We start from the raw sequence: 12,633 nt of genomic DNA, 5'->3' as shown, positions 1-12,633 counted from the left end.
AGGACTTTTTAGGATCCCCAGATAATTTAAATGTACGGGAAAGTTTGGGAAATCACTGCCCTAATGAAAAACACTTCCATTTTTCTCTCTCAAGAATATGGTTAATTAAAGATAATAAGATGGATAAAAAACTGAAAATAATCATATAGGAAAAAGATATGATTAATTTATGCTTTATAGTTTAAAATTTCTTTTTAAACTTAAAATTGGGCAGGAATCTTCAACACGATCAACTGTGAGGACAAAGTCTTCTTCAAAAGCAGGTCATTCTCTGTACCCATTTGAATTTCCAAACAGAAATGCTACTGAGCCCCATAAAAAGTACAGAAGGAAGTTATGCTCTTGATTATTTTAAAAGAAAGAAGAACTTTAGAGATTACTTTAAAAGAAAGAAAAAGCTACAGCAGCTGCTGTTTCATCAACAACCAACAGGAATATCCACATGAGCTAACAGCTACTAGAACACTGAGAACTTCTAAAAGAAAACATCAAGGAAATCAGAAATGTGATTTAAAAAAAATAAAAAATCTTCTTGTGGCCCACTGCATTTCTTTTCTCTCATGTTTTAATTCTCACATGTTATTCTGGATGTGTTATGTCACAGAAATATTGCTGGAGTCAGCTATCTATATATATTATTAAAAAAATACTTGAGAAACCAAATATTCTAGAGTGAAACAGTAACACTGAATTAATCAGAAAGCACTAAAGTAATTTAAATGAATTCATGAAAACAATATTGGCTGATTTGATATACAATTTTAGAATGTCACAGAAAACCCATAAATAATCCAAGTAAGTTTAAAAATCATCATAGAAGCTAGATTCCTATATATCAATAGAATGTCTCGGCTTTACAGAGATTTCATGTTAATAATGGACTTTATCCTATATTTTGTCTTTTCAGTCAATCCAAAAGTCTTAGGCAACTACTATGTGTAAGACAGTGCGTTGAACAGGTCTAGGCCTTTGCCCTCATGAGGACAATTTCTATGTGTGAGAAGAAACTGTAGGTGAAAGAGGTAATGAGCAGATCAACCAAATGCCTTCACTTCAACCAAATGAGTCCTATCTTTCATGGAACTCTAGCTCTGGATCTGGTATATGGATATGATGTGGGCTATGGGTGGAAGGCTCTTTGTCTCTTCAGAGATAACGAAGTTGTTTGACTTGTGGGTGTGAAACGGTAAGAGGCTGCAGTCCTGCTCTTAGGGACCAGCAGGCTCCAGTCCCAGGAAATGTTTAACAAAGCAAGGGCTATAAACTTTAAGTATTTAGGGGAAATGCAAAAACCAAGGCTTATCTAAAATGTCTGGAGTCCTTGCTAAAAGCTTACCTAAGATGTGAAAGAGATATATGCTAATTGAAGCCTATTGAGAACTGAAACAAAGGGACCATTTGGCCTTTCCTCTCTGTATAAAAGACGTTTGAAAATCTTGTTCCGGGCTCGGGATTCAAACAGAAAGCTCCCGAGTCCGGCCGGCCGTCAATAAACCATTTTTCCTTCTCAAAATCATTCCTGAGTCCTGGCCTCTCTATACTCGAATAATTGAACTTCTCTTAAATTCCACAACATTAATGGCGACCGCGGCAGGACAAAAATGAAGGCCAGAGACGGTAGCATTTTGCTGCCCCTTCCAAATCCCCGAGGAAGCCGGGAGGACTCGGGTGAACCCCAAATCTGGGCGCCCCTGGATTAAATTTAATCCAGAAAAGATGTGGGCTCCACCAGAATCTTCCCGACAAAAATCGAGGGCAATGGAAGGTCTGAAGAGAAAGATTCTGGGAACGAAAAAGAACTCCGAACATGGAAGAAGGTAAGACTCCCCGGGTGAGCAGAGTCTGGAAGGCCCTAGCTTTAATTGCTAGGAAGGGGAGGCTGATCACCTCCCGAGAGAACCCTAGTAGCCCCAGAACGCTGGGGGGAAGCCGTTCTCTCTAGGCTTGGGAAAAGGAGGAAAACCGGGGAAAAGCCCTGGTGTTTTGGGTTTGTCTAACTGCATGTTAGAATCTGGTACTGGTCTTATATCCACTAAAGGAGTGGAGTCTCGATTTTAATAGGAAGGGTATTTATAGGTTCGAGTCCTAATATCCTGGAAATTGGTCTAGATTAAGGAAAACAAAACTTGGTTACAGGAAAATGGATCGGCTTTTCTGGTGGAGCTTGGTCTGGGTGTAAAGTTTAAACAGTGGAAAAGTCTAGCTGAAATCTTTTGTTATGGTGCTAATTTGTGAATGAATTTGCTTTATACCAAATGTTAAGTGTTCTGAGGTTTGTGATGGCTGTGGGGGCAGCCGTGGTGAAAATAAATATATAAACTTGTGAGTCAGATTAGTGACCTTTGTGCTTCTGTCTGTGTCAGCTCAATGTTAGTGTTGGAGTTGTGTCCTTACATGAAGTAAAATTACAGCTGAGCTGGAGCCCTCCCTTGCCATTGGCAAGGGGGTGAAATGATTCTGGGGCAAAAGCTGAGGAGTCTGGATGTTTGCGGAGTCTAGATGTTTGTGCATGTTCTGGTGTCTTGTCTCTGGTCTGGCCCTTTGCCGGGGCTTGGAGGCCATCTGTGTCCGAGCCAAGCACCCAAGTCTGTTGGGAATGTCCCAGTCAGGGCGGCTGGGTTCCTGGGAGAGTTGCCAAATTTGAGTAGGTTCTGTCTGCCCATTTTGGCTGAAAGCTGGAAAGGGGGGAGCGGCTTGCCCCTTTCCAGTGAGTCCACCCTTCTATTCATAAGCCGCATTCCTGTTTGTTGTGCACCCGACTGCCTGGAAGGGGGGGAAGTGAAGGAGGTGAAAAGCAGAATCAGAATAAATGCAGTAAAGTTCCCTCCTTAGGGTGTCAAAGCCAAAATACGTTTGCATTCTGCTCAGGTTCTTAGAAGGTATTGTAGTAAGAAGGTATTGTAGTAACCTTAAGTAAGAGAATGTGTTCTGTGAAGGTAAACTTTGTATTAAGGGTATAAATAATTATAAAAGTTTTACAAAGCATTGTTTAAGGTATTTAAGTGGCTAATTGCAGAAAGTCATTATTTAACAAAACTGAATTGATAATAATAATAATAAAAGGCAATTTTATAACAAACTTATTCGGCAGCCAATCTCCCCTGCCAACTTGCTTCCAAAAAACTGTTTCTGGTATTACATGCTACTAAGTATTTAAAGTGAAGAAAAGTTCATTATTTTAACAAACTTGGTTAGTATTAATGGCAATTATATGTTGTAAGAAGTTTGCCTGGTAACTTAGTATGTGGGATATATGGAGTGGGTTTTTATTGTTAAGGAAACAGAAGATGATTTTGTCCTAAGATAAAATGATTGATTATTGGAAAGAGTAGAGTGTGGGACGGAACCTGAATGAATACTGAAAGTGTAGAAGGTTTGTGGAAGGGAAATTTTTATGATTAAAATTGAATAAGATCAATATACAAAGAAAATATTTTATCAATAGCTTCTTGTGCTTTAACCTCATCATATCCTCAATGTTTGAAGAAGAGTTCTTTTAAAAGAACATTTTATGTTCTAGAAATCAAATCCTGAAAAGTAGCCTTTTATTTCAAACTAACTGCAAGAGATTTATTCTTTCACTTTAAAGGAAAAATTAAAGTAATGGTTAAGTTCATTTAATATGTTATAAGTTGAATGAAAGGTATTTAAAGGTGTTATAAAATTAATAGGTTTTAAAAAATTAATAAAAACTGTAACTAAGAGTTAAAATCATTTATAAATGCATTTATATTGTAAAACAGTGGAAAGACAATAACTGAGATTATAGCTGGGTGAATTTAGCCTGAAACTATTATTTAAGTGTAAATTCTACACTAACCTTTCCTTTGTTTATGGTTGCTTCAGGCCTAACCTCCCCTTTGCCTTTGCCTGTGGTTATTTCATAATTGAGAAGAGCTGGGACATCACTGTCTCCTCTTCTGGTATTAGTAACCCTTTCTCTCATGAATTCAAGTGTAAACTAAATAAATTGCTGCCTGATAGAATAAGGTTAAATGGCCACTGGAGTTTTATTATCTCCAAAATCAAAAAGGGGGGTGGAGGAGGAGAAGTCTCCTGCCTTGACGGTCAGTGTTCCTAAGAGTGGCAATTCATGAGAGAAAGCAGTCTGTCTCCCTGAGGCTTCAAATAGCCTCGGTAAATATATAAAGTTAATCTTGTGGCTTATCCAAAATTCTGCTGATTTCAAAGTAAAGTGTAAAGTTCTGAAACAAAGTGGTGCTGAGGCATTGAGAACATTTTGGTTATTACAATCCATTGAGTGGGAAAGAAAATTCTTGTGGTAAGCTGCATGGTCATAGTGCAAGTTAAGAAGAGTTTCAAAAGTCTTTGAAAAGTTTAAAGTAACTAAAGTCATGTTGTTGTGCCAAACTATTCATGTCTGCCTATTTGCTCAAATTGTTGAAAATTAAATATGCAGTTATATTTATAAATATTCTTAAAGCCCAAATTGAACTAAGCAGGATGAAAAAGTCATAGAAATCTGATTATGGAAACAATTGGGAAAGGGCCTCCTCTTTGCAAGAGCTTTTAAGGCAAGACTAGGTGTGGCAGATTAAACCTATCTACTAGGCTAGGGAATTAAGAATCAGTTTGCCTGGTAATTTCCCAGTTTAAACCTTTGTCAGCCATAAATTGGAAAAAACAAAACAAAGATTAGGTTAATTTTCACAGAAGAAAAATATTGATGTAACCCGGCGGCCTGCTGCCTCAGTCTCCCACTCCCGGGTTGGACAGCAGTGGAGGAGACCAGTTTAGGCCAGTCCTATGGGCAGTGGAAGGATGCCCAAGAAGGAGCTAACTAAGTCGGTGCCATTTCAGCACTAAATTCTATTCCTTATTTGACAAAGGGGGGGAGCAGGTAAAAACTAAAATGGTTGGAATGTGATAGAAGAAGCAGTTAAATCAAACTTTTGCGTGGGAAAGTTAAATCTCAGATAAGCTGTAACTTCTGAAGTATCCAATCTATGGAAAAACAGGAAGAGCTTGCATGCTAGGCTTAGGGGTATAAATTGTGTCATTTTTCTTTGTTCGGGGCACCAGCCATATCTGGCTCTGCGCCCCTTCTTGCAAGATTGAGAATAAAGTATTTTCTTCTCCACAATCTGGTGAGCCTTATTTTCTTCCAGAAAATTTCTTTCCAACAAAATAAGGTAATTAGTGGCTCTATTAACAAATTTCAGTAAGTAAAGGAAAGTCCATAAAAACTATGGAGAGATCTTTCCTGGGTTATGATTTTAAAAAATTAAGTAATTGTGTAATGTGTTTTGAAACCTGGAAATCAGTATGCATGTGTTTTAAAACCTGGTAGTCAGTTATGCTTTTAAATTAATAATTTTCATAACTTAAAGAAAAGAAGTTTTTAGCTTCCTGTAAGGGAAAAAGAGAACATTCCTTGCATAAACTATTATGGTTTCAATTTTATTTAACTTGAGTGTAATCTCCCATAGTTAATTTATAAACTAAATTAACATATGTACAAAATCTTTACAGTAATGAAAATTGTAAGTGAAAAATGTAGGTTCACATTGGTGAAATTAGGCTAAAGGGAAAAGATTGTAGATATGCTCTCTTAAATAGAGAGTAAATTTCTTTCATTGGTAATTGTAATTTAGTAAGTTTATTTAAACATGAGGTGGCTACTCAATGTGGTTATAGTCAATTATAAAGAGTTTGTAAAACATCTTCCAAACTGAAAATGTTTAAATAGTTCTAGTTGTAGAAGTTATTGTTAACTAAAGAAACTTAGATTGGTATTGGTAGCAGAAATAACTTCATGATAATAAACCTGTCTGAAGGCCACTGCAAAATACACATTTAAGTAAATGGTAATAAAAGGTTGTCTTGATTCTATTGGAAATATTCTGTTTTCATTCTAACAATGAAAAATAATATTTTTCCTCTATTACTAAAGTGAAGTACCTACTGTTATCTTCATAGTAAAATTGTGTAAGTAGATGGTCATTTGATATATGTATTGCGTTAAGTTGTTTAAAATATATATAAAACAAGGAATAGACTTTAACATTGTCAAACTCTTGTGCATTCGAACCAGGCCTTGTATACATTACAGGTGGCCTCTCCATGTGAGTTATTGGCTAGGCTGGTCACTGACCCCTCAATTAAAAATATGTGCTATATCAGTCTCTGGTTCTGCTCCTGAAGTTGATGGAAACTATATTGCAGTTTCAAGCTCCTGCAGCCAATAATGACTCGGTACAGCCAAGTGTACAATGGATATCGCCTCCAGACTGGCACTGTTCCATGGTGCCAGAGAGCACTATGCACCAGGCTAGTAGAATACTGGAAAATCTCTGGAATACTGGAAGGATGCTGCAACTTGCTCACTGCGTTGAAGAACATGCTAAGTGGAGCCATGATACCAGGAGACTGTAAGTAAAACTTAAACACAATTGGCATTAGGGCCTGCTCTCATGGAGAGATAACATGTAAAGTATTACAAACCTGAAACTCAAAACTAATAATGGCAACACTGAATCCTTATGCATTAAGTAATACATTAGTTAATATTAAGTGCTGTACTTTTATCCTGTACTAAATATATGCCTAATAATTGTAATGTTATCTTTTCTATTTTGGATCAAGTGCAGAAGTATATTAGACATGTTAAATTCCTGGTAAAATCATTTTCTAAACAGTTAATAACATGTCTATAGAATAAGGTGGCAGTCTCAGCCAGTCTCAGTTAGCAAAAGTGAGGCTTGCTTGCTGATGGTGAGTCACCTATTGAACAAGTCAAAATTGCTAGAAATTGTACAATGAAAACCAAGGTGTAAAAATCTTTATTCTGTAGTTCTGCTCACTCCCACAGGTGAAAACTAAGAGTATTTCCAAATTAGTGTTCTAATCCTGAGTGAAGCCAGTTGCCCAAGGAGTGCCAGTTCACCAGGAGCATCTGACAGAGCGAATGAGTGTCAATCATTGAACAGCTTGGAATGTGTCTTCAGACAAAGCTAAGTGTCTGTTGCAATTTCTCTCTAAAGATGGATAACTTAAAAAAGAATATATATGCTGTTCCCACCAGCTTTTAAGGAATGTCATCTTTATAGGCATCTAATCTTGTCTATCTCTGTAATCCAATGTGTCCTCTTTTAAAAACGGGTATTCCAAATTTTTAATTAAGTTTGTTTCTTTCAGAGTGAACATCTTATTAACCATATGAAAACTTCATCCAACTTCGTACAGAATGCCAGATCCATCTTCCTCCAGTTAGAATAAATTAAAGAGTTTTTACACCTTATTAGGCAATGACTACAGCCCATGGCCAGCAGGAAGCAGTTACAGAAAAGAGATCGTCTCCCTTCAGCACCCCTTTTAAATTAAAGGTGTAAACTCTTTAAGAGTAAAATAAAAGTAATAGATGGATCTGGAACCTGACTGGAAATCCACGTGAGTGCCAGTGGCAGCAGAATAACTGCGGGAGGCCCCTGCCCAAGATTCTGCTGTCCAGAATGAAAAGTTCTAAACTTCTAAAAACGGTCCTTGATGCTGTACTAAAGACTGATAAATAATCAGTCAAGACAACAAACAGTCATCCACCTCATAGCTACAACAATAATTATGCCAAAGCTTAGCAAGTAAACTTTGACAAAGGGGGGGAATGATGTGGGCTATGGGTGGAAGGCTCTTTGTCTCTTCAGAGATAACGAAGTTGTTTGACTTGTGGGTGTGAAACGGTAAGAGGCTGCAGTCCTGCTCTTAGGGACCAGCAGGCTCCAGTCCCAGGAAATGTTTAACAAAGCAAGGGCTATAAACTTTAAGTATTTAGGGGAAATGCAAAAACCAAGGCTTATCTAAAATGTCTGGAGTCCTTGCTAAAAGCTTACCTAAGATGTGAAAGAGATATATGCTAATTGAAGCCTATTGAGAACTGAAACAAAGGGACCATTTGGCCTTTCCTCTCTGTATAAAAGACGTTTGAAAATCTTGTTCCGGGCTCGGGATTCAAACAGAAAGCTCCCGAGTCCGGCCGGCCGTCAATAAACCATTTTTCCTTCTCAAAATCATTCCTGAGTCCTGGCCTCTCTATACTCGAATAATTGAACTTCTCTTAAATTCCACAACAGATACACTCATGAAATGGGAGTTGAGTGGGGATGCATAACACTTGAATTCATTTACACAAAACTTTAGAAACAAAATGATAATAAGAAACTTGGTTTTAAATATTCCAAACAATTATTATAAAGAAGTAGTTTGCAAGTGGGAAAATTGCCCAGATAAAAGTCATAAGCTGAGCTTTAGTATAAATTTACACATAACTCTACTACTAGTAGAAATTATTAGTAATCATTAGAAATTAGGTAATAAACCCCAGGAATGCAACCCAATTTTGGAATTATCATAGCGTATCATAATGCAGTCATACACTTAAATTAAAATGTCACCTGGGTATTCTAAAGAAGATATCAGGGATCAGGGGGTTAAAGTAGAAAAACAAGTTGCTTGCTTTAATTTCTATTTATATTCCAGCAGATTATTTTCCAAACAAAATTCTCATGGCTTTTAAAAAAATTTTAATTTAAACTTTTTAAGGAAACTCTTCACCTTCTGTACTTTGACCACTGCCCTCCCCTGACTCAGCCCCAAAGCATACAGTATTGAAGTCACGGTATCAGCCCTGAGATCTGGGTCACTAATCTCCTAATCTAGGGGTTTTTAACCTTTTTTGTTCCATGGATCCCTTTGCCAGTCAGGTGAAAACCATGCACCCTTTACTAAGTCTGCACTTTACTTTGTATTATTTAATAAATATATCTCACCCACAACAACACATCCCTACAAGAATGTTTTTGTTGAATTTCAGTTCAAGCTCATGGACTCCTTGTTAGGAACTCCTGTGCCTAATCCCATTCCCCACTAAAAGGAACCATAGATTCTAGGAGAAATGGCTGAGCACAGCTGTGGCAGAGAACAGAAATTATTAGGTGAGCTTGGAATAGTTTATAAAAGGCAGAGCTCAAAAAAAATTGGGAGACTATTACAAATATACAGAGGCAGCTTAAAGGGGTTCCAACTGGTCAAATCTGGGACAATTTGAGAACCAAAATAATTAAGTACAGTAATAAATTATAAACCATAAAACATGGAAATTGATGAATTCTTGCCACTAATAAATAGATAAATACAAACATACCTATGTATATACACAGGAGAGGGAAAAAGGCTCTTGCTCACAGTGCCCACCGAGTGCTAGAGACTAAAAACCATTATTTGCAAACCATGATGGTAAAAGCCGGTTCAAGCAAGAATTATGAATTGATGCTAAATCTAGGAGGAATTTTTGAAGAACAGCAGAATATCCCACACAATTTGTAAGTGTATTCCTAGAGAATGCTTATTATGTACAAGAAAAAAAATAAAAATTATACAGTGGAGAAAGAGGACAACACCTTGATTGAGTGATCAAAATTAATATCACCAATGAGGAGCAAATGCACACTGTGCACCTCTGGATGTGATATTCTGAAAAGAAAATATCACTTAGGTGGTATTCCAATCAGGAATGCACCACCTAAATTCACTCATGAGGAAACCTCAGATAAAACCAAAGGGAGAACTCCATTTTTTAAAAAAGGGGAGGGGGGCTGTCCTCTTAAAAACTGCCCATATCATAACAGAAATGTTCCAGACTAAAGGAACTCAAGGACCAAAGGAATATGATCCTAGACTGGATCTTATATCCAAGGAAAAAAATGCTATGAAGGACATATTCCATTAAATATGGAAGATCAATTAAAGTACTGTATCAATCTTAAGTTTATTAATGTTGGTAACTGTACTGATTATGTAAGAAAATACTTTTATTCTTTAGAAAAAGACACTGAAATAATTAGGGGTAAAGGGCCATAATATATATCTTATTATCTTGTGGTTTAGAAGAAAAATACAGTCAATTCTCATGATTTACAGTAGTCATGTTCTATGAAGTTGCTTTGAACACTGAATTACCAAGTACTGAACAATTGCTCCGAGGAGAAATACAGGGTTAGGCTCTTGTGAGACTCCAGTGACAATATCTGCATTACCGTATTATTAAAAGCTTTGTTTCAGGTGTGCTTCTATTTAAATAAACCTTATTTAACGTCTATATTGTTGACTGAGTAACACTGAACTCACAGTCAACAGCTTTACAATTCATGCCTCAATGAAGCTTATTTAACACATACTTTCTCTGTAAAAAGTACATCACTGCCTTCCTGCACTTAGGAATTCTAGACAGTACTTCAGCACTACGTTTGGGGCTCATTTTAAAAGTGAAATTTCAAAAAAATGCACAAAAACAGAAAAGTAAAGCATCACCTTATTCAACTTCAGCTGGGAATGTGTGTTGGAGAACTCAAATTTTTAACCACTGTTAAATGTCTGTGAGTGACCCACAGAAGTGTTGCAAGTACTAACTTTAGAGTGACAAATTTTAATAAATTAGGTAAATTCATAAATAAAGATTCTGTCAATAATGAGGATCAACTGTATAGTTACACATACGTATGTAGGGAGTTGGGGGTAGTGAGAGTAAATGAAAAAGTACATGTAGTAAAATGAATCTAAGTAAGGGGAATATAGTATTCTTTATCTTAGTCTTATGCTTATTTTTCAAATAAAAAGTTTCTACAAAGTGTAAGCTATTATTCATCGTTGACAAATACATTATAAAAGCCAAGTACCATTGGTTAAGAACTTTATATTTTTTCAGTCATTGTTTTACATACGAGGTTTGAAGAGTAAAATTTACTCACCTATTGTTTGGATAATAGCATTCTGCACAATTTTCTCATCATTGTCTTTGGAGCTTGTGTTTAAGTTGGCACTGCCTACAGATCCTCCCTGTAAGTCATTTGCTTCAAATTCAACACTGAGACGCAGATGCTTCAATAGGGTGTTAAAGACTTCCAGCACTGTGGGACCTGTAACGGATTATTTATGTGAGCAGATACACTTTTCCAGTATCGTATACTCAAAATCACCTCTCATTATTTCTCAACAGGGATTTTTGGTTATTCTCTAAGAAGTTGGAATTAATTACCAATTTAAGAATTAATCAGTTTCAAGGATGGGGGGTAAGGGAAGAGAAATAAATAAATCTGTAAAAAAAAAAAAGTAAATGAAAAGCACCTAGATATAACAAATATTTGGGCATCTATGGATAACTCACTGTTTGAAACTCTGAAACAAACAACACAAACGCATTTACATATTTAAGATTTACCTAAAACTTTCCACCTAATATTACCTACTCATAATGTGTACTAGGAAAATATTTAACTTGATTATTGGGTCAGAATCCACAAGATTATGATAAAATAGCTCATTACAGTACAGAAGATTTTGTACCTTCTGAGAATGAAAAAAGAATCTTAATTATTAGAAAGAAACTCGCCAATTCAGCAGATTCATGTAAATAGAATTTTCTTTCTGCTTTTAGTTCTATAAATACTTTCCACATGTTTCTATCAGTGCACCTATCACACTGTATTTTAATTAGTGGATTTTATCACTGTCTCCTACTCTCAACTCTTAGGGTCTCCAGAGCAGACAGCTATGTCTAAACGCTTCCTTGAATTCCCAGAGCCTAGCACAGTAACTAACGCATGGCAGACAGTCAATAATAAATGTGATGATTCAATGCATCATCTGTGTTTCATATCATCTTTCAAATTACTCTCCGATTAACTAACCTGCTTCCAATCTCTTTGAGATAAGTTATAAGATAAATAATGAAAAGTCTGTATTTGATACCACATTATCTATGAACATTATGATGGGTGTGGCAATTTGAGATTATTATTATTTTTGTAGGAGGTGCGGAGTTTGAACCCAGGACCTCATACATGGGAAGTAGGCACTCAACTACTGAGCCACATCCGCTCCCCAATGAAAGCTGGGTTTTTTTTTGTTTGTTTTCAGTAGGTACCAGGGATCAAACCTGGGACCTTGTACACATGGGAAGTACACATTCAACCACTTGATTTACATCTGCTCCCCGAGATTAGTTTATGAATCCTAAAAAAAGAAATTTTTTTAAACTAATCTATTCCTGTGGGTATGATACCATTTGACTGAGTTAAATTCAGTTGAGGGCCATTTGATTAGTTTACTTGATAAGATCATTTTAGGGCTTTTGACTGCATTGTCAGTGAGGCTTGACTCAGGTAGAGTCTTTGCTTCCTTGCTGCGTCTGATACAAATGTAGGCACAGAGAGACACAGAAAGACAGAGGAAAAGGAAGCCAACTTGTTTGATCCTGCCTAAGTAGTTTTGCTTAAGCAGGAAGCCCCAAGCGGCTGGGCGCATGGAGCAGCTCAAGAGGAGGCAAGCCCTGTTAAAGGCCTGATAGCTACAACTGAATTCAGAAGAAAGTAGAACAGTACAGACTTATATAGGAGGTCTGGAAAGAAATAAGCCCTATGTCTGGATGCCCTCAACTGAGCTCAAACCTCAGCAGAGATCGGTGGCCATCTGCTTCCACATATGGCAGCTGGTGAGAAAGCGCCTCTCATGGTGCCTTAATTTGGATATTTTACAGCTTCGGAACTTTAAGTTTTTACCCCAAATAAATCCCCTTTATAAGTAAACCCATTTCAGATACTTTGCATTGGCAGCCCTTTGGCA

General features: G+C 36.8%; 1 protein-coding gene across 3 annotated transcripts in view; it reads right to left on the bottom strand.

Annotated features, from left to right (window-relative positions):
* Positions 1-12,633, bottom strand: part of EFR3A (EFR3 homolog A) — a 131,436-nt gene that overhangs the window by 47,591 nt on the left and 71,212 nt on the right. For all 3 annotated transcript variants that reach the window (XM_004464858.5, XM_071208034.1, XM_071208035.1), the window contains one exon: positions 10,761-10,928. In XM_004464858.5, the coding sequence (XP_004464915.1) occupies positions 10,761-10,928 (168 nt within the window). The remainder of the gene's footprint in view (positions 1-10,760; positions 10,929-12,633) is intronic.

The sequence above is a fragment of the Dasypus novemcinctus genome, chromosome 14 (assembly GCF_030445035.2).
Source record: "Dasypus novemcinctus isolate mDasNov1 chromosome 14, mDasNov1.1.hap2, whole genome shotgun sequence".
Taxonomy (NCBI): Eukaryota; Metazoa; Chordata; class Mammalia; order Cingulata; family Dasypodidae; genus Dasypus; species Dasypus novemcinctus.
This window is presented reverse-complemented; position numbering and strand designations above follow the sequence as displayed.